The sequence below is a fragment of the Melitaea cinxia genome, chromosome 21 (assembly GCF_905220565.1).
Source record: "Melitaea cinxia chromosome 21, ilMelCinx1.1, whole genome shotgun sequence".
NCBI classification, from domain to species: domain Eukaryota; kingdom Metazoa; phylum Arthropoda; class Insecta; order Lepidoptera; family Nymphalidae; genus Melitaea; species Melitaea cinxia.
The window spans coordinates 4,405,485-4,429,119 of record NC_059414.1 but is presented as its reverse complement, the minus strand read 5'-3'; the positions used below and the strand labels follow the sequence as shown (position 1 = coordinate 4,429,119).

General features: G+C 31.6%; 3 protein-coding genes across 3 annotated transcripts; 2 read left to right on the top strand and 1 right to left on the bottom strand.

Annotated features, from left to right (window-relative positions):
* The first annotated feature begins 2,683 nt into the window (after positions 1 to 2,683).
* Positions 2,684 to 18,439, top strand: LOC123664192 (DNA replication licensing factor Mcm2). The gene is made up of 14 exons (XM_045598789.1): positions 2,684 to 2,853; positions 3,259 to 3,425; positions 6,400 to 6,589; positions 7,989 to 8,481; positions 9,127 to 9,330; positions 10,240 to 10,471; positions 11,252 to 11,343; positions 12,207 to 12,292; positions 12,703 to 12,870; positions 14,136 to 14,297; positions 14,786 to 14,936; positions 16,483 to 16,582; positions 16,739 to 16,878; positions 17,409 to 18,439. Exons 1-14 carry the CDS (start codon positions 2,738 to 2,740, stop codon positions 17,694 to 17,696), a joined length of 2,589 nt encoding a protein of 862 aa, XP_045454745.1. The 5' UTR covers positions 2,684 to 2,737; the 3' UTR covers positions 17,697 to 18,439.
* Positions 18,440 to 18,505: 66 nt separating this feature from the next.
* Positions 18,506 to 22,019, bottom strand: LOC123664194 (zinc finger CCHC domain-containing protein 10). The gene is made up of 3 exons (XM_045598791.1): positions 21,802 to 22,019; positions 21,549 to 21,716; positions 18,506 to 19,581 (listed from the first exon to the last, which is right to left on the bottom strand). The coding sequence occupies exons 1-3, from the start codon at positions 21,843 to 21,845 to the stop codon at positions 19,392 to 19,394; spliced, it is 402 nt and encodes a 133-aa protein (XP_045454747.1). The 5' UTR covers positions 21,846 to 22,019; the 3' UTR covers positions 18,506 to 19,391.
* A 518-nt stretch (positions 22,020 to 22,537) lies between these two features.
* Positions 22,538 to 23,280, top strand: LOC123664195 (mitochondrial import inner membrane translocase subunit Tim16). The gene has a single exon (XM_045598792.1). The coding sequence runs from the start codon at positions 22,658 to 22,660 to the stop codon at positions 23,024 to 23,026; it is 369 nt and encodes a 122-aa protein (XP_045454748.1). The 5' UTR covers positions 22,538 to 22,657; the 3' UTR covers positions 23,027 to 23,280.
* Positions 23,281 to 23,635: the final 355 nt, after the last annotated feature.

Genomic DNA, 23,635 nt, shown 5'->3' with positions numbered 1-23,635 from the left:
ATTGCTCACTTACATCTTGATATTTATAATGCTATACAATCAAAGCAAGCTCTCGCTGGAGTTTTCTTCGATGTAGTTGGAGCCTTTAATAATGTTAACCATCATATTCTATCCACGGAATTAGCTGCGATTGGTTTACCTGTAAAAGTTATACAATGGATTTTTAATTTTTTGCACAGTAGGAAGGTATTTGTTAAGTATAATAATAGACTTATTGGTCCAAGGCTTTCTCATAAAGGTACATGTCAAGGTAGCATTTTGAGTCCATTGATTTTCACACTTTATATACATAGATTAAACTTAATTCTAGGCTCTCATATATACAATTTACAGTTTGCTGATGATTTGGTAGTCTATTGTTCTAGTAATAATATAACTACCCTAAATCTTAAGTTAAACGAAGCTTTAGTTAAATTAAATTCTTATTTTAATTATCTTGCATTGGACATTAGCTTTGAAAAGTCTAAAGTCATAGTTTTTAATAAAGTAGGGTCTGAAAGAATTAAAATAAACTATAATAATATATCTCTTCTTATCACAAATGAAGTTAAATTTTTAGGTGTTATATTCATGAATAACTTATCATGGAACAAATATGTAGACCACATAGTTGATAGAGCTCTTAAGGCTCTTAATATTTTAAAGTCTCTTGCAAAAACATATTGGGGTTCTGATCCAAAAATCCTTCTTACCCTATATAAATCTCTTGTACGCAGTCATTTTGAATATGGATTTCTATGTTTTTCTGCTAATGACAAGTTGGTTAACAAATTAAATATTATTCAAAATCACAGCCTGAGACTTATCACTGGCGCCATGAAAACAACCCCAATTAATTCGTTACAGGTCGAGTGCAACATTTCCCCTTTACACCTTAGATTTAAATATTTGAAATACTGTTTTTTGCTAAAACTGTTTTCCATTAGTAATCATCCTCTAATTAAAAAGCTTAATTACTTACATAGTAAATATCCTGTAAATGCTCCATTAACTTCTAATAACCCATTTATTCTCTTCGAATATTCATTCATGTTAAATCTAAATAACCAACACAAAATACACAGTTCTAGCAATTGGATGTGTTACGAAAAGGAGTTTGACTGTCTTATTAATCAAATCGATATTATTATTGACCATAAGCTAAAAGAGCGCCAGGAAGTTTACAACCTCATAGCACAATACTCTGATAAGTTCAAACAAGTTTACACAGATGGATCAAAAAATGATATAAATGTTTCCATGGCCTATTATGTACCTCATCTGAAGTTTGGCCAAGGCGTCAGATTGAAAAAGGAGATATCAATATTTACAGCTGAAGCTCTAGCAATTACTGCTGCCCTAGAATTCATTAAAAAACAAACTAATCAATATTGGCTGATCATTACTGACAGTATGAGCGTTCTAAAGGCTTTAGATAATTATCAATTCAGTGCTAATACAAACTTCATCATTTTAGAAATAAGACATCTCCTTTATCAACTATCCAGAAGAAACTACAATATCAAATTATTGTGGACACCTTCACATATAGGAGTAAGGGGAAATGAACATGTGGACTTTCTGGCACGTTCAATTGTTGACAGTGACAGCGGCAGCCCTGTTGATGAGAATGTTGCCGTACCATACACTGATCTATTAGTTGCTATTAAATCAAAAATCCTATCTGATTGGCGTGATCTTTGGCGACAAACCTTGTTAAGAAAAGGATCTTGGTATGCTCAGATAAATCAAGATATTGGAAAAAGTCCTTGGTTTACTAAATCGCATCAACATAGAAGCAGAAAATATTATACAATACTATGCCGCTTGAGATTTGGACATTGCAGATTTAATGCACATTTGAATCGTATGCGTATCATCTCATCGCCCGTTTGCCCACATTGCACCAACAACTCTACACAGTCTTTAGATCACATATTTTTTGAATGCTCCGCTTTTAATCTGGAACGCCTCTTATTTATAGCCAACTTGTTATCAACTTCTGGACCAAAAAATGTCCCGCGCAATACACAAGATTTATTGACTAATTTGGATAACTATACTAGTATATTTGAATTTATTTGCAATACTATCAATGATATTTGAAACAGGATCAGGACCTTCATTCATCGGATGTGAAATTTTATTTTGATATTTCAGGCTTCGGCCTATTACAGACTTGGTTTCGACCTCGCCTATCACTTATAGACAAAGAAGAGTAGACGAAAATATGAAATTTCAGACTTGGTTTCGGCCTTACTCTACCAGTCATCGAATCAGAAGAACAATAAAGTTACTTCAGACTTGGCTCCGGCCTTTTGATATATCAGAACGAAACTTACAAATTCAGACTAGGCTGTATGGATTATAGTCCTTTGCCTTTCCCTATTGGGGATAAATTTTAAAACAAACTATGTACTGGTTCGCGCGTTTTTTGACAGTACAAAAACATGTCACCGGTTCTGTACTAATCTACAAACAGAAGTAACACATTTTCCAGTAAAACATAAGTTATTTAAATAAATATCAAGAAAAAATTAAAATTGTAGTGAAATCAATTTATTAAGAATTTAAGACAAAATGGTTAGTGTTTTAAAACAGTAGTTTAAAGAATAATGTCCTCCAAAGAACTCGTAAAAAGTTAACCAAATAAATGCAGATTTCTGTTCTTATGCCCTTAAAATTTATGATTATTTTTCTGTGTTAGAGTTCTCCAATACCCGACACACCGTCTGATAGAGATGGGGCTCGATCTCGCATGACATCTCCAGCTCGGGATTATGAGATGTTTGAAGATGAAGGGGCCATTCTGGGCGACAACGCTGAAGAGGAGGAAGAAGATGGGGAGGAGCTTTTTAACGATAATATGGAAGCGTAAGTAGATCATAATTTTAACTTTTTTTTAATAATGATAATAAAACTAGGATGTTTGTTAAAAGTGATGAAAATAATCAATATATTTTCCAGCTATATCAAATTTTAACCAACTTAAAATAAATGAGGAGGTTCTCAATTCAACTGTATATATTTCATGTTAGAGTGTGCATAGGTTACCTCATAATTTTAACTAGGATATAGATTTTAATGATCCTTATTGGATTCAGAAGCTGGGGTTTGTATGTGGTCCCATTTAAATAGTAATGTGTATTTGAAGTTGGCTTTTATTTTGTTTACGAATACAATTATCAACAAGTTGTTTAATTGGAAAAAAAAACACCATCAAATAAATCTATTACACAACTGTGGTTTTAATTAAACTGCTTTGTCACTATTTTCCAGTGATTACCGACCAATGCCAGCATTGGATAGGTACGATGCTGAAGATTTAGATGATGATGAATACGACCCGATGTCTGTAGAGGACCGCGTCGCAGCTGAGAGAGAACTACAAAGGAGAGACAGGGATGAAGGGCGAATAAGAAGAGATGATCGAGATTTGCTCTATGGTTTGTTATTTTTGTTTTATGTTAACTTATAGAACTTCAGATTAAAAATGAATCGGCTTGTATCTGGTTCTGATTTGTGTTCTGATATGCAACAATTTTTGCATGTAAAGAACTTTTTTGCAACAATATACAGTACTAGGGTAGTAGAAAAAAATACATGGCCACTTTCATTTGGATTAACATTATTAAAACTTATTTAAACAGCAATAAGTATAAGAGTTCTCAATGGAGAAAATATAGAAAAAAATGAACAATAAATATTGTTATATTTTTATGTTAAGATATTATACAATTCTATAAAAATGTTTTCCAGTTCTTCTTCTTCTTTTATAATTTGACTCCCATAGGAATTGCCAAAGTCAGAGTGTTTTTCATCAATTACTTCTGAAGACTGCTCGTAAGATTAGCGTTGTGAAAGTACAAGGTTATGTACGCTTTGCTTCACACCACTTATTCGTCTAAAAAAAAAACAAACACAACCAATGGTAGTATGTTAGAAAAAAAACATCACATTTTAATATTGTTATCTAAAATAAATGTACTTAAAATATCTACTAAGGGAGTATTTACATGCGACAGAATAGATTTAAAATCGATAGGACAGGGAATAGATGGAGGTAGAAAGTCGAATAAAGAACGGTTTTTTTGGCAAGAGAAGAAAATGTGATCCAATGTGCCTTCATCCAAACCACACTCCTCGCTGCTGTCCGAGCTGTTCCAAATTCTAATTTTGCTAAAAATACAGGAGAACAACAATGTCCAAGTCGCATGCGGCAAATTGTTGAGCAGACGGTTTTTGTTGCTTTCCTGTATTTAAAAAACCATGGTTTAACCGGAATTTCAACCTGGATGGAGGCATAATGCTGGCCTTTGTCCCTACTAGATGTAGTCTACAGGGTATTCCACTCAGTTATTAAATCCTTTCTAGCAAGTGGTAAAAGATCATGGCAATGTGCTTTATACTGGCTTAGCGAGCCTGATGATGAAGCTTCCCTAGCATAGGCATCCGCACTCTCATTACCAGCAATTCCACTATGGCCTGGAATCCATGCCAGTGCTACTTGAATATTTTTAGAATGACAATAAAAAAGTAACTGCCTTATTTTTAATATTATTGGGAACTTATTTCTTGAGCGAAATTGGTTAGAAGCAATTGCCTCCAGAGAGCTTCTGGAATCCCAGAGAATAATGGATTTATCCAATTGGTGGGATTCAATAAATGAGAGAGTTTCTAGGATAGCTAGTGATTCTCCTGAAAAAACCGATGAAATAGCTGGGAGCATGAAATTCAAAATCACATTAACCCTCGGAGTCCACACTGCTACAGGAGGGAGGAGGAGAGGGCTTAGCATGGAGCCTTGGGGTAATCCTTTCCATACTAACCTAGGGGGTAGAAAAGAATTTTGAGAACAGATAATAAGAGAGCGAGAAGTATTGTATTGTATTGTTGTGGGCTCGGTTTTCCGCATTTAGACTAATTTAGCCAGCCCAGCTCCTTCCAGAAGCTCGGAAGCCTCCTGGAGCGTTCACAGGCTTCTCGGAGCGTCCTTATTTCCTTAAGAGCGAGAAGAATGATAGTTGAAAATAAAATTAGTCATCTTCACTGGAACACTCACCTGGAGCATTTTTTGCCTGAGTATCGGAAGAAGTACGTTATCATATGCAGATGATATATCAAGGAACAATCCTACCATTGATCCATTCTTCGAAAAAGCAATGCGTATGTCGGTTATAAAAGTTCCTAAACTGTCGGTGGTGCTATAAACTTTTCGAAATCCGAACTGAGTTTTAGATATAACGCCTTTACTCTCCATTAACCATTCCAGTCTATTTTTAATCATGTGCTCTAGAATTTTTGCTAAAGTAGCCGAGAGAGCTATTGGGCGGTATCCATTGGGATCTGAGCTATGTTTTCCTTGTTTTAAAATGGGCAAAATAATTTGAGTACACCATTCTTCAGGAGGATCCTCAGATTGGTAAATGGCATTCATAAAATTGAGACATAGACTTTGAGTTGCTGGATCGCTTTTGGAAATAAAAGAATAAGGAATCCCATCTAAGCCTGGCGAGGAGTCTTGTAGAACATGTAGCACCAACTGAAGCTCCTCCTTAGAGAACGGCGAATCGAAGTAGTTTGTTGGTTGAAGGGATGCAGAAATATGAGTAGAACATTCCTCAAAGGTTGGGGCAGATAAAGGTGCTAACTTTTGTGCGAAAGCATTTATCCACACTGATGTGTCATAAGACTGTTGAGAATCACATACAAAGTATGACCCCCTAAATTTTCTGATATTATTCCAGATCAAAGAGGAATGGAAATCCGGAGACAGACTTTCACAAAAGCGTGACCACGCAAGTTTCTTTTTCTGAGCAAATAGTCTAGTCGCATCAGAGCTAGTTTTCAGTCTTTACAAACACAAAATAGTCTTTTAAGTATTAATGTATAGATAGATATAATGTATTAATGGATTGTTTTATTCTACTTTTCTAAATTTCAAACAAATAGTCAATTTTTATTGTTTTGGTAACAAGGGAATATTTTGCTAAATTATAATTAAATAATTTAATAATAATAATAAATAGTCTTTTATTATTAAAACAAGGTACATTTATAAAATTTGCATAATAAAATAAAAATAGTTTGAAAAAGTATAAAATTTCATATAATATCCCTTCTTTCAATATGCCTTCGGCCATAGGTCTCTTCCAGCTGCTTCCAGTAGACTCCATCTACGGCAACTCTCATCCATTATATATATTCAATTATAACTACTAATATATTTTTCTATGGATAAAGCTTTGACTCTTCTGCTACACGGAGAAAGGGGGCTATGCCCAGCAGTGGGATGTTACTGGCTGAATCAAGCAATCCATCAATCACAGTGCACTGTTAAAATGTTCATTGTTTTTGTCACATTGCTTATCACATGAAATTTTATTTTCTTTTCTGTACATAAATAAATATATTTTTCAGATGAATCTGATGAGGAAAGTGGTGACGCACCTAGAGCTAAACGTCGTAGGGCTGCAGAGAAGGCTGCCACCGGTTCTGATGAGCAAGTAGAGGAAGGAATTGAAAGTATTGAAAACTTGGAGGACACTAAAGGATATTCCACTAAAGAATGGGTGTCTATGTTGGGACCGAGAACTGAGATAGCTAACAGGTATACATTTTCTTAAATGATAAAGTTAATACTGATTTTTGCTTTACATTTGTAAATGTTATTTTAAATTGGTGGTGGGATTTCTTAAGATTATTATAAAGATATTAGAAGAATGTTTGCACAACAATTATTATGTGTTTTGCTTGTACTCTCTCAAATGTTTATTTACTAACATTTGAATTTTTAGAAATAACTACCAAGAATAATAATAATAATAATAACTCTTTATTGTACACCAAAAGTGAGCAAAGATACAAAAATAAAAACAGGAGTTTAGTACAAAAGGCGGCCTTATCGCTAATGAGCGATCTCTTCCAGGCAACCTTTGGGTAAAGGAAATGGTATATATGTAAATAGTTTAGGTGTACAGTTTTACCTAAACATATACAATATATTTAGACAAATAAATAATGTAAAAAATAATAAAAATTAAAATAAAGTATATGTATGTACATGGCATACATAAATGGAAAGTTGTAATAGACATACATAGTATATAAAGTTATATAATTATTATGATAATAATGGTGAATAAGAATGGTGAGATTGTTCTTAGATATCAGATGTCAACATGGGCTTTAATATTAACCAGGTGTATATAACATCCTTAAATTTTCACATATTTTTAAATGACTTCTAAAAAAGGAGGAGGTTCTCAATTTGACTGTATTATTTTTTATTTTATTTTTGTTTTTATGTGTTCAGAATTTTTGACTGGGCGGACCGACTTCGACAAAAAAAAAAATTTAATCGAAAGGTGGTGTGTGTCATTTGGTCCCATTTAAATTTATTTGAGATCTAACGACTACTTTTCGAGTTATATCTAATAATGCGTTTTTACTTGACGCTTTTTTCGTCGACCTACGTTGTCCACATACCACATACCCCATAACTTTTGGATGTACCGATTTTGATAATTCTTTTTTTTTTGTTGGAAAGGAGATATCCCTAGTTTGGTACCATGATACGGAAACTAGGATTTGATGATGGGATCCCAGAGAAATCGAGGGAAATTCTCGAAAATCTGCATAACTTTTTACTGGGTGTACTGATTTTGATAATTTTTAATTTAATCGCAAGCTAATGTTGTGGTCACATTTAAATTTTATCGAGATCTGATAACTACTTTTTGAGTAATCTTTGATAACGCGTAGTTACTTTACTATTTTTTCGTCGATCTACGTTGTATTACTTGTCGATGTAATTGAAGTCCTTTTTGTTTTCGTTTGCGAGCAAATACAATTATTAAGTTTTTTCTGGTACCCTATTATGTGTTTGTAACATTCAAAATAATACTCCTGAAAATTTTGAGTTATTATTCACCAATACATGAGTTATAACAGTAGAGAATACTGGCTTTATATTATAATTATATTAAAATTATTTATATTTTTTATAGATTCAAAAACTTTTTACGCACATATACAAACAGCAAAGGACAATATGTGTACAAAGAAAGAATCCGACGCATGTGTGAACACAATCAAGCCTCATTTCATGTGGAATTCGACATCTTAGCTCGAAGGGAACAAGTACTCGCCTATTTCTTACCAGAAGCTCCGTTCCAAATGTTACAAATCTTCGATGAAGTAGCTAAAGAAATTGTACTCCAAATATTTCCTAGTTACGAGCGTGTAACGTCAGAGATCCACGTTCGTATAGCTGATTTACCATTGATAGAGGAATTGAGAACATTCCGGAAGTTACATTTGAATCAATTAGTCAGGACTGTTGGAGTTATAACGGCTACAACTGGTGTTTTGCCTCAATTGTCTATCGTGAAGTACGATTGTAATAGATGTGGGTACATCTTAGGGCCGTTCGTTCAGTCTCAAAATTCAGAAGTAAAGCCAGGTTCATGCCCGGAGTGTCAAAGCTCTGGACCATTTATGGTGAGTATACATAATTTTCAGTAAATTTTATTGTTATAACAATGTATTTTTTATATTATTTCTATTAAGATAACAAAACAAACATATGTTTTGATGTTCTTGGCATTTATAATGTAAAAAATCAAATTAATGTTCAGAAATCCTAAAAGATTAATTTCTAAATAGAAATTGTATAACATTGACACCAAAATTCAATCCAAACTACATGGCTCAACTTAAAGATATTTTTTAATCATCATCAAAAGCTAAAATTATCCTTAATGAAAACAAGACTAACAAACAACTCTGTTGTTTATTTACTGTATTACTTATAACTAGCAATACCCGTGTGAATAATTCGCACTAAATAAGTAAAAAATTTACTGACTATCAATCATGTTGACGTTGTTTTAAAATTAAAGTCGTCATATATATATATAATTTTAATCATTAATTAATTTGTAAAAACAAAAGCAATTATGAATTTTTTTGTTATGGATGCCTTAGAGCAAGCAATTATCTATAAAATGTAGTATAAATGTAAATACCTATATAAGTTATGTGGAGTAATTGTGAGGATTCTTCTAAAAAGGGAGGCAAACATCTTAACCTTAGCGTATTAATATATATAACATGATAAAATAAAATAAAAATAAAATTTCACAGGTAAACATGGAACAAACCGTATATCGTAATTATCAAAAGGTTACCATCCAAGAGTCTCCCGGTCGCATACCCGCAGGTCGTATACCGAGGAGTAAAGATTGTATCTTACTGTCTGACCTCTGTGATAGATGTAAGCCAGGAGATGAGGTTGACTTAACAGGCATTTATACAAATAATTATGATGGCTCTCTTAATACTGAACAGGTAATTTTGTCAAATTTACTGAAATTTTTTTAAGATTTATTCTGTTATAGAGAATAATTAAGATTTACGGTCTATTTCTATGGTTGTGAATAAGGATGTCCATCAAAATTTTTTTAATATATATATTATTTATTTCTACCATTGAATTCCACTATCTTTATGACATATTTCTATTTACAAATGTAATATATAAAATTCTCGTGTCATGGTGTTAAACATTGAACTCCTCCGAAACGGCTCAACCGATTTTAATAAAATTTTGTGGGCATATCGGGTAGGTCTGAGAATCGGCCAACATCTATTTTTCATACCCCTAAGCTATAAGGGGGGGGGGGGGATTAAGCGGGTTAATAAGATATATGGCAAAGCAACGTTTGCGGGGTCAGCTAGTATTAATCTAAAAGTTGTAGTTTATTCATTGATGCGAAATGTTCCTAATGACCTACTGTAAAAGTCTCTTTATAATTTATGTACAGGATAATTTTTAACCATACTCAGTGAAACCGGCCCTTAATCAGGCACATAGTTCTATTGTGAAGCAAGATAATTGTTAATAATCTTTGTCTTTAACACTGAACATGATATGAATATAAATGATTTTGGCATTTGAAAATTCACTTTTATTTATAAGTTCTACTTTTATTTATAAGTTTTTATTTATAGGTTATTTGTAACGCAAAACATACATTTTTTTCATCCTTATTCCTAAAAGTAGACTTGTCTTACCTTTTTGTATATGAATGCTTAAAAATGCATTATTTCTAAATCTACTGAATAGAGGACTCTTTTGTTAGACTGACACAAACTTTACGTCAATTGTAACATTTCTTTTTTATCATACAATATGTATAGTAAATATACAACCTGAAATATTAATTTTTATTATAATTGTATATGTATTTTTTACAGGGTTTCCCAGTATTTGCAACTGTTATAATAGCAAATTACATAGTAGTAAAAGATTGTAAGCATATTGTAGAATCTCTAACAGATGATGATGTGGCTAATATAGTCAAGCTTTCAAAAGATCCTCAGATTGGGGAGAGAATAGTCAAAAGTATTGCTCCGTCAATATATGGACATGATTATATTAAGAGGGGCTTAGCTCTCGCCTTATTTGGAGGGGAACCTAAAAATCCTGGTAGGTGCATTCAGCCTTTATCATCCCACTGCTGGCCTATGCATTCCCATAGGCCTTTTTCTCCATATAAGATAAGGATTGGAGCTTAACTACCACCCCGCACCACCCCTAATATGAGCAACAGTCGCTATCAGGTTTTTATAATAACAACCGGGACCGACCGTGAGGAGACCCACAAGGGTAGACATACAAACCGGAAAGGAATATTTATACAAATACAAATATTCATCCCGAACGGAAATCGAACCCGTAAACCGTCAGTGTTTTAGGCGACTACTCGCATCACTACACCGAAATAGTCGTCACCTGGTAGGTGATTTCTCTTCCTCCTTCTTCTTCTTCTTCTCCTTCTTCTTCGCAAAAATAAAGGCTAAGAAATGAATCAAGAAAAGTAAAAAAAAAAAAAAATGCTAGAATCAAGAAAGGCTAAGCAATGAAATGAATGAAGGCAAAGAAATGAATCAAAAAATAGTCTTGAATATTATAATTGAATGATATAGAATGAAATAGAATGATAGTCTTATTCTGTTTATTTATGGTGTAAACACTTAACAAACTGTTTTTATTTTACACATTTTAAGTATAGCAAAGTTTTTGTTTATTTAATAGCTTATTCTTATTTTATTATAATTTGAAGTATTATTACTTACACTTACATAGTATTCTTATTAAAGAATACTATTGGCTGAAAATTCTCTAAATATGACTTAGATCAAAGCAATAAACCGTCTAGTGTAATGATATAACTATATTTTTAATATCTACTTCTTTCTACCACAGGTGAGAAACATAAATTAAGAGGAGACATCAACGTTTTGATATGTGGTGATCCTGGTACAGCTAAATCACAATTTTTAAAATACACAGAAAAGGTAAGTTTATACATTATTTATTTAATTTTAATGCATAATTTCATTTAATTATTACAAAAGAAATCACTTTCTTCTATGATAACGTCCATACAACAAAAACTGTATACATAGAATAACACTGTGGACTGGATGAAAGAAAATCTTCAGTAGATAACCATTTGTTAAATGTTTAGTTACAAGCTATTAAATTACTTAATGCTATTATTTTTAAAAGTGAAGCTATAACTATAAAAGTAAAAGCAATTGCTTGTATTGTTAAAAAGGTTGGTTTATAAAAAAAAAGCAACTTCAATAACTACCACTCTCTTCATAATATTTGTAAAAACCATTACACAATGTTTTACAAATGTGTATTTTATATGATTGTATGCCTAAATAAAAGTACATATATTTATAATTATTTGCGTTATATGTTTTTTAATTATTCAGTAGAAAATTTTATATGTAAATAACAGTGTTAAGAAAAAAATTGTGTAATTTGTTCCATGCTTACTATAAAGGAAACGAGAATAATTTCAAGGTATATAATTTTTCTTTTCTTCAGTATCTTTTTGCATTTGTCAATTAATTCATGTCTTATTTTATTCCATTTATGTTTATTTAAAACAAAAAAAAAAAAAAACATTTAACCTAAAATAAATCTTTATAACCAAAAAAAATGGTGTATTTTTATCCAACACGTCATGATTATTATTTATTTTAAAGTAAAAACTCACAGTTATATGATAATTTTTACTGTTGTTATCTGTATACTTCATTTGAAATTATAATAATTTATTTAGTACACATGTTTGAGAGACAAAGGAAACCATTATTTATTAAAAAAAAAAAAAAAAAAATTAAGTGCCATACCTTTTTTTTAGATTGCGCCCAGAGCCATATTTACAACTGGACAGGGTGCAAGTGCAGTTGGTCTCACTGCATATGTGAGGAAGAATCCTACCACAAGGTAACTAAAAAATTATATAGTATTCCATAATAGGGAAATGTTCGGGTCAGCTATGCCTTAATAAGGACATACATTTTTTTTAACACCAGTCGTCAGACCAACGGTTGCACTGGAAGATCTGCTTTTATATATAAAAAATTCAAATTAAAGCAATGGTCTCATACCATTGTGTGAGACCAATTTACATTTACAATTCTTTTAAGTTTAATACATTAATTTCATCTCACCTCTTGTCAATTTTTAATCTATAACTTGTAGTTATAAATGACAACATCATTGAAGAAGATAATAACTTATCAAATTTACCGGTCAAATTAGTCAAAAGTAGCGATAACTAAGCTTTTTTGCCACCCAAAATAAAGTAATTTATATATATTTAATTAAATATTTAACAATATTTTAATTTTCAGGGAATGGACGCTAGAAGCAGGAGCATTAGTACTCGCAGACCGAGGAGTCTGTTTAATAGATGAGTTTGACAAGATGAATGATCAAGACCGAACATCCATACACGAAGCTATGGAGCAGCAGTCTATATCTATTTCTAAGGCTGGTATTGTTACATCATTACATGCAAGGTAAGTTAATTAAAGTATTATAGACAATTAGTATGATTTTTTGCTTAAATTTATCAATAACTTTAGGTGTCATTACTTTTTTATTTGAATATTTGTATATGATAATGACAGTCATTGTCGCCTGCATACCTGTGTTCTTGGCTAAATTGCGCATTCGAGGCAGTTCTTTATGTAAATGTGGTTTGGAGGAACGCTCTCTTGATTATTTATTATTTAATTGTTTAAAATTAACTGTATCACTAATGAAATGGTTCCCAAAAAACATTGCATGGCCGGTTAATGTTTGTTTTCATCTAATATCTTTTTGTGTTGTCTTAGCTAAGTTTAATAAAGTCAATGATAAAAAATATAGATATAATTTACCGAAAAATAAAAATAAATAACCTTATCAATTAACCGAAGTTTAAGCGGCTTAACCCACTGTTGTACTGTCAAAGTCTGATTCTGTCTCTGGACTATAATCCACTTTAAGCACTTGGCATTGGCAAAATCATCGGCGAAAGCTGATGGAGTCATAGTATTTAAATAATAAGAAGAAGAAGAACGACAGCCATTATTTTGTTATATTGACGTATGTTAAAGATTTTCTGAGATATTGATTAGATTGGATTGAGTTATGTTAATTTTTTTTGTTGTTTGACGCCGCGTTGGCGCAACGGTTACAGCCATGGATTGTACCTGTTGCGCTGGCGGTTGCGGGTTCGATCCCCGCACGTGACAAACATTTGTATTGGCCATACAGGTGTTTGCCGTGGTCTGGGTGTTTGTGCAGTCTTTGGGGGTCTCCCCACCGTGCCTCGGAGAGCACGTTAAGCCATCGGTCACTGTTGTTATCATGTACACCTGATAGCGATCGTTACTCATAGTAGGAAATATACGCCAACCCGCATTGGAGTAGCGTGGTGGATTAAACTCTGATCCTTCTCCTACTTGGGGAAAGAGGCCTGTGCCTAGTAGTGGGATATTACAGGCTGAAGCAAGTTTTGTTAAAAGCAGTAACAGTAGACAGTGTGTGGAGTTCAGTGTGAAAATGTTTAGTCAATGGTTGATATGTTTAATTTTATTTGAGTTTTCTTAATTATTATAGTTTTTTAATATCAAATATTGTGTTTATATTTCTTCTACAATAATAGTAATAAATTGGAGTATTAGAAACTTTTTGTTTGTACTAATAATAAAGTCAAGTGCAATAATTGGTTTAAAGACGTTAATCTCAAGATCTGACTGACTGACTTATTTTGGATACATCACGTAACCTATTCCAGATGCTCAATAATAGCGGCAGCGAACCCTATAGGAGGGCGGTACGACGCGTCTCTAACATTCTCTGAGAATGTGAATCTATCGGAGCCAATCCTCTCTCGTTTCGACGTGTTGTGTGTAGTACGAGACGAGGCCGACCCTGCTCAGGACGCCCAACTAGCCCGGTAAGTACCCCCCCTTTCACACCCCTAACCAACCTCTTATTAACACCCGTGAGCAAACCCTCTTTGCACAACTATGCGCTATCCCTCCCTTTACATCGTCTACTCTCCAGCCACATCACCGGAATGAGAGTATACATATATGTACACACATTAATACTAAACAAATAAAAAAAAATAATCACTAATTGTCTTGCTAAGTACAAAACTCGAGAACGGCCAGGCCAAATTAGCTAATTATTGTTGTACAGCTTTCTTAAGCACAGGTTCTTACAGTATGATAAATTAAAAAAAATTGGCCAATAATTCTAAGGTTTCCGAAAAATTTGTGCGATGCGGGCTATAAAGAGGGTTATATATAAAGTCACATTGTGGGGAGGGACGGTCAAAAATCTTATTATATTAAATTTATTTCTAAACTTAATTGCATAAATATGGATTTTTATTTTAAGACAAAAGTTATAAAAAAAAATTTATATTTCTGTCCATAGATTTGTAGTAAGCTCCCATATAAGACATCATCCGACTCAGAAGGGAACGACCATAGAAAATGCAACAACTGATGATGACTTCATCTTACAACAGGATCTGTTGAAGAAATACATTGTGTATGCTAGAGAAAATATTCACCCGAAATTGCAGGTAATTAAAAACGATTTATTTATTAATTTTTGTATATAAAAATAATTGTTTTCTTTATTTTTAATGATATTATTTAATAAATGTCTCAATTAATGCCCTCTATTAGGATTTAAATATGCACAATACACAAGCACAAATGCAGAGTAAATCCTACTGGAGGATGTTGAGTGTGCGTTGATTTATAAAAAAAATTAACTTGCCTAATATATTTTTTTATTGCATAATATGTTTATATTAATAAAACATTTTTTTAAATATAACACAAACATCCATAGGCTCTTAAGTGCCCATGCATTTTTTTAATTACATTTTTATTGTTAAATGTTAAGGTGTATTGATTTCAACACTATAAATCAAATATTAAATAACTTATAGTTGTAAAATATGTTGGTATTATTATTTAAGTTTTGTATATGACCTACAGAGTATGTTTAAATGAGTTAGGAATGTATTTTCCTATAGTAATTAAAATGTTGTATTGGTATAGTTCGCGTCATGTAAAAAGAACGCTGGCCTTGAAGCTGCGCAGAAGCGATTTATCGGTCTATTTGGTGGTACGGGAAGGGGGACGGGAGTGTTTATCACTGTCGCATGCTTGCCGGTGTGCTATTGGTTGAGAGCGGTTGACAGTTCGATGTCGACTCAAATTATTATCGCGCACAAAAGTTTTAAATTACAAAATTCTCCATTTACTATTTATTTCACTAAAAAACAATTATCAATTTATCATTTTAAACACATAAAAACTATTAAGATACGAATATCGAGAGTACAGATAATTATTATTTTTGAATACGACATTTCAATAACTAAAAAATTTGTTATTGCTTTTGTTTAAAAAAAAATTGTGATTTTGTAAAGTGATAATTATTATACTTATTTAGTCCGAATTATTCGCACTTGTATTTCTAGTATTTTTTAATGTACCTACCAAAAACCATTATACGAAGCCGCGAGTGAAAGCCTAATTAAAAAATAAAACAGTAGTACTTGTGCGCGAGTATACCCATGCGCAAACGCACCCCCTCCAGTTTCTTTCAGCGTTCTTTTTACATGACGCGAACTATAATATAATAATTTTCATTTAGTCACACAATTGATGTACACAAATGTTGAATTTTTTTTTATTGCAAATATTTCAACTAGTGGTGCCCAGAAGTCGAAATTTAAATTAAAGAAAACCAAAAAAAAATATGAAAATAAAGAACTTTAAAAAAAAAAATTCGATTTGTCTTACAGACTGTGACAATCAACAAAAGAGTATAATATGCGTGTGGGTGTCAAATACATGGTAGTGTGTGTAATTTTGTTTTTATTATTTTAATGTTCTTTTTATGCATAATTTTAAAAAAATATGAGCAGAATGCTCATATTTTTTTAAAAGAGAAGATTATGTTACTTACTACATTTGACAAATTAAATATATATTAGTAACAAATAATATTGGAATTAAAATATTTCTATTAAGATCTCCATCTTTACTTGTTAATCAAAAAAAGAAATATTAAAATTTTCACGTCTTATCTATAAATTGCATTTCATACAGAATATGGATCAGGATAAGGTGGCTAAAATGTACAGTCAGCTGAGACAAGAATCTTTAGCTACCGGCAGCTTGCCTATCACTGTGAGACATATTGAGTCTGGTAAGTACAATTTTCTTATAAATACAGTAATGTAATGCAAGTTTTTTTTGTCAGCATAATTATATCAGATCTTAAAACCAAAAGCATTAAATACCTAATTAGGCCCGACGCTATGTTATATTACAGTATTTTAATATTTTTTCTTTGTCCCTACAGTAATTCGGATGAGCGAAGCGCACGCACGTATTCATTTACGAAACCAAGTGAACGAGGAAGACGTGAACCTGGCTATAAGGACGATGCTAGAAAGTTTCGTGGATACCCAGAAGTACAGCGTTATGAGAGCTATGAGACAGGTAATTATTTATGTACAGAGGTTTTAGTTATATTAAAATATATATATAAAACTGTGTGTATACTTATGTACGCATTTAAGAAGTTATACTTCATTGGGTAGCTAACTTTACGTTGCTAACATCTTCGTTGACTAGCTAATTATAGGGTGTCGTTTTTTTTTTCGTGTCGGTGTGCGGGACATCGTAAAAATTTACTCTCACAATTTTTCCCTAACGCGCCAAATGTAGTATGACTTCAATAAAACTCCTGTTAAGAAAACATAAATATATATATTTTCAATCTTTTTTTATAATTTAAGAATTTAAAAATAATAAAAAAGAAATAGAGTATGATAAATATTCTACACTAGTTTTAGTAAATTATTTTGTTTATACTTTACAAATACTAGTTATCATAATGTATACCTCACAGCGATGGTTATTCATAGTAGGAAATATAACCTACCTTGCCCAGTAGTGAGATGTTACAGGCTGAATCAATTCAATTTAAAAAAAAGTCTATAATTTATACTTTGCGTGTTTCATTGCAGACATTCCAGAAATATCTATCCTATAAGAAAGACCACAGCGAGCTTCTCTACTACATTCTCCGTCAACTAACCATGGATCAGCTCGCCTACATGCGAGGTCTTCACAATCATTCACAGACAACAATAGAAATATCAGAGAGAGATTTAATTGAACGAGCGAGACAAATTAACATTTCCGACCTAAAACCCTTCTACGAGAGCAGAATATTCAAATTAAATAACTTCAGTTACGATCAAAAACGAAAAGTCATTATTCATACGCTCCCCGAAGTGCCAACTGAATCATAAAATTTGAATATTGTCAAGGGAGTTATTTTCGCCGTTTTATACTCCTAAGTTTTTTTATTTGTAAGATTTTTTACGATAATTGTTAATGTTCTGTTTCTTATGTCATGTATTCACAATTTTTTATGTAATAATTACAATTTTTTAAGCATCGTTCTTAATTGGCGAGACATTGCGAATTTTAAGTTTTTCAAGTAATTGAGTAGAATCTCAGATTATTGAGTACCTTTTGAGGAACCATAATTTTGTCATACATATATCACAATAAACTTAGAAAGAATATTAAAAAAATTCATCAAAGTAGGTTTAGAATAATTCGATTTATTTTTCTTTGTATTACTAGAATTTTTTGTAAAATTATTCTTTAAGTGCTGTTTGGATGTAACTGTCAATCGATTTATTCAGCTTTATGCCAGTATATTGTGCCGTAAGGTTTTGAACAAGTTTTTTCTTTCTTTCAATACTATCAAATTGTTAAACACAATTCACCGAGAATACTTCTCTGTTGATAAATATTTATCTGTGATCATTGCACCTTCATTTTTTTAAGGTTTATTTTTTTAAATAATACCCACCTACCCACCATGCATACACACAATTTTTGTTAATATAATTATGTGCCGTAGAATAATAAGTACAATATTTCTTGTCAAGTATTCTGGTAATATCAAATCATTTGCTGGTTCAAATTGAATTTTGTTTTTATAATTTTACGATGTAACGAAATAAAAATATACATTACCTTACTTAAATTGTTTTATTCATATTAATTCGAATTTCATACTTTACTTATTAAATAAAAACAATTTAACTCTAGAAAACATTTTACATACAGTCTTAAATATAAATAGTAAAATAGAGAATTACACAATCTACTAGAATACAGTTATATTTTTAAAATTACATTTAGAGCTTTTTTCACAGCTTTTTAACTGCTTGTCTAGAGTCACATTGCTGAAACATAACTAATATATTAAAATCACCCGAAATATAAAAAAGAATCTTTTTTTTTTCAATTATTTACCTTTGTTATCAAAAAAATATAATAATTTACATCGATTTTTACAAGCCTCATTATACTTAAAATAAACTAAGTTATACATATGTCATTTTTATATCAAGTCTGAACTAATTATCAGCAATCAGGTAACAATGAATTATATAAGTATAATCTATAAAACTCACTGACATAAGAATTATATTTAAAACAATCAAATTAAGAATATTAACTTATCCTAAATTTTTAATGACCAGCATCATTAGTAAACTGCCAAATGGGAATATCTAAATTATATTGAAATTGAAATGAAAATCACTAAATCAGAATAGTAAATGAAAATAAATAAGAACTACTCAAAGACACAACAAAGAAAGTAAAAGTATTTAAAAAATATCAAATTAACATCAAATGCATAGACAAATAGGATTAGAAGAAAAGGGGTCATCCATAAATTACGTCACACGTTGGGGGGGGGGGGATTAGGGGGTTAAAGAAGTGTGAAAACATATTGTTGGCGAATTAACTCTAGCTGTACTAGTTTATAGTATGTTTGATTGGTATTGGTTTTATTGAAAAACAATTTAAATGAATATACACTATACATAAATATTACCAACTATGAAAAGGAAGGGTCAATAAATTGTAAAATTCATGTGATGTAATATATGGATGGCCCTAAGTTCTATAATAGAAATAGTTTAACAGTCGCTACACGAGTCCGAGCTACTGCTGCTGTTGCTGTCGCTCTCAGAGTCGCTGCTACTATCACTGCTAGAAGAACTGCTTGAAGATGAGTCCGACGAACTCTCCGACGAGCTACTCTCTGAACAGTCTGAGCAATCAGAGTTTGAACGCTTCTTTTTGTTTGGTACCTTGCACTTTCCATTGCTAAAAATAAAACCATAATTAAAAAAAAATTGTGTTAGTAAGTTGGCATGTGTGTTTTTTTATTTATTTTTCAAATAAAACCTTGATTACATTTAGGCATGTTTGTTAACTGATAACAATATTTCATTCAACTCTTATGAAATTTGGCTATACCTTGGCTACTATTGCTACCTTCCTTACACTGACTTACAACTACCCTCAAGTATCATCTGAGATATTTTATAAGCTTGCCTTACTATTCAGCACAGAATATTCCTCGTGTATTAACATAATGTAACAAAATAGATACACTTTTTAAAATAAGCCATCGCTTGCCAGTTCTGTATTAACTACACCCAAGCTAAACTGCTTGTCCCAAACCAAAAGTAATTTTTACAGTTACATCATCCAATTATACATCTTGAAATAAATTTATATTGTATGTTAATAAAGTTATAAATGCAAATATAATACAGTTATAAATGCAAATATCACAATAAAGTATTTCTAATAATTGAAATTTAAAAACGTCTGGCAGGAATTTAAGGGCAAAAAAGGGTGAGGGGGATGGGGGAGTCCCCCACAACCACCCCATACCACTCGCAATACAAGGTAATGCACCATGCTTGAAAAAAAAAAAAAAGAGAAATCCCATAGACCTAACTTCGAAATTAAGCTGTTTATTGGCATAGATAGATAGATAGATAGATACTCTTTATTGTACACAACAACAATCAACACAATAACATATTACAAATAAAATAAAAAATAAAAATAAAACAGTGTACAAAGGCGGTCTTATCGCTAGAGTAGCGATCTCTTCCAGACAACCTTTGGGCATATAGGACACAGCGTAGTGAAAAAGCGGTAGGGAAGTGTATGCAGAGAAGTGACAATTAGTGTCACCTAGAACAATATCAACTATCGAGTACAAATACACATACATACACATACAGCACAATACATACATACATAGATACATACATACAAACATATACATATATATATATATATATATATATATATATATATATATATATATATACACACATATATATATACACAGACATACATACACATATATATACATACGCATAAAAATACTATACCTACATATAAACGAAATACATATAATATGAATAATAGCATAGAATACAAAATACAAGTGAAGCGATACTCCTACAATATGTTATGCAGAGATAAAAACAATTATGACGTACTAAGTGACAAATAGTGCGCCTTGAGGTATTTTTTAAAGCAAGACAGGGATTGGGCTTGTTTTATAGGAAGAGGTAGAGCGTTCCAAAGTTGAACAGCTTTAACTGAAAAGGAATTGGAGTAAAAAGAAGTAGTGTGAGCTGGGGTTTCGAGCATCAAAGTAGACTCAGATCTAAGGGTGCGTTCGTGTGTATTACAAAGATACTTGAAACGCTCCTTAAGGTACAGAGGTGTATCAGAATGAAAAAGTATACAATATAGTAGCGAGAGTATGTGAGTATTCCTGCGAAAGCGAATCGGAAGCCACTTGAGACAACTGCGAAATTCGGAAATGTGGTCATATTTGCGAAGACCAAATATGAACCGTATGCAAAGATTTTGAAGGCGCTCAAGCTTATTTAATTGCTCCTCGTTAAGATCATATAATTTTGTTCTGTGACATCTCTATATCCCCTCAATTCATTTCACCCGTAAAATTCTGCCAAACGATTCTATATCCAACCCCATTAGAGTAACTAAAACCCTCACCTGCAATTTCATAATTTTATTTAATTAATTTTTTATTGTATATAAAATTTAAATAAACTAAATCTAAATTTATTTATAATAATTGAACCAAATTTACTGTTTCATAATTATATGGTTGGTTAATTAAAAAGTTAAATTTTTAAGTGAAGGTAGTTCAAAATTTGTGAACAGAACACTTATACTTGTACACACTTTACTTATAACTAATGATACTATCATAAAATGAGAATAATTCTTCTTACCTGCAGTCGTTTTCCTGTTTCGCTTTCAAATTCTTTTTTAAAATCTGAGAGCGAGATGGACGCACTGCAATTTTACGCTTGCCTTTGCATTCGTAGCTCCAATGGCCATATTCAAGGCATTTCTGGCAGCGTATACCTTGAGGAAAAGCAGCTGCCAAAGCTGCTTGCCTACAATGTACGTGTTAAATTAGTTAAGAATATAAACAAATGTAATTAACATTAATAAAATTCAGGTATTTCGAAATTTTCTTACTTTTTGCGTTCTGCTTGATGTCTGTTGTAAGTACCCAAAGTCATTTTGTATTAGTTAGTGCTTCGTAACTTTATAATATTTTCAACTTGAATTCGTTTCAATAAACACGCAGTATAAGTAGCTTGAGATTTATGTGTAACTCTTCCTTGATCAGAAGTAAATTTAATTCGGATACAAATCTGCGTCAAGCGTGGCGATAGAAAAATTGACAAACACAAACCATTGTTAGTGATTAGTGATGCCTGTCAACAAAATATTAAATTAACGGAGCGTTCATTTTTTTACAGTTTTTATATATTTTAGATTAAAAGGAAGATATTGGAAATAAAATGTATATGTATCATATATTTTATACTATGAAAATTACATCATATTACAAGGGCAGCACACAATTATCTTAGCGACAACGACGCATTGGCGGTGCAAAAAACACGTTTAGATTTATTTTCGTGCGAGTACTTTTGTTTTAGAACTAGCTGTGATCGTGACTTAGTCCGCTTGGAATTTAATAAAAAAGTTTATTGTTCAGTTCACAGAATTATAATATAAAAAAAATTTCTAAAATAAATATAACAATTTTATTTATTTCAATAAAAGTATTTAGTTACTACATGTTTTCAATGAAAATTGTTTGCAAAATTTCACTTAAAACATATAAATGTATGTATTAGGAAGGAAAATCTATAAAAAGTACCTATGCAAAAATATCAGTGCTTAAAAGTGGCTTAAAAACACGGTCTTATATACCTGCACCGTGATTTTGACATTCAATAACATAACCTCAAAATTTTAACAAGATATTTGCTTTTGTCGTAATGACAGATGTTATAACTTTAGCTTATTATTTAAATAAAACATGGCTAAATATATTGCTCAAATAATAGTTCTCGGGGCACAAGTTGTAGGAAGAGCCTTCGCTAGAGCATTAAAACAAGAATTAGCTGCATCACAGGAAGCAGCTAAAAGAGCTGGTGGTGGTCAACAAGGTGCTAGAAGAGCAGCAGCAAATGCTTCCACAGGACTGACTTTAGAAGAAGCTATGCAAATCCTTAATATAGAAAAATTAGATCCCGATAAAGTTAAAAACAACTATGAACACCTTTTTTCGGTAAACGATAAGGCAAAAGGAGGGTCCTTCTATTTACAATCAAAAATAGTGAGAGCTAAAGAAAGAATTGATACGGAATTTAAACAAAGTCAGAATAAATCCAACGATGCCTCATGAAGAAATAAATTAATATATACTCGTTTCCTTTTGTAGATAATTGTTATTTTAATAAAATCAATTAGTTTTATAAAATATTTTATTACGTAGAAAATGGACACAATAGTGACTAGAATACATCAGTCTTTAACGCTATGTAATATAATTATGTAAAATAGTTAGAGCATTACATAAAATGCATAAGCAGATACATAATAGCTTAAAACAATTATTTAAGCATGATATGATTATCAATAAATCCTAAGCAGTAGAAATCATCTTTTATTTTACTTAGGTAGTGTTTCACCGATTTAAAGATAAATCTATCTGGGGAATAATGGTATCTAACAGATAAGAGTTCATGATATATATTTAATATTCTCTATCAGACTCACTCTTCACCTGTCAGATATTTCTATTCACAATATGTAAAAACAAAACATTTCATTTATTACTACTATTTTAACCACCATTAGGGGTTGTTATACCTCCCGCTGATAATGTCTATCAGTAATATACTGGTGAAACAGAGCCTTAGACGTAATACACAATAAATTATATTATGTCATCATACTTATGAATTATGAATATGTACTACATTTGTAAAATTACTTTTAATAAATTATTTAT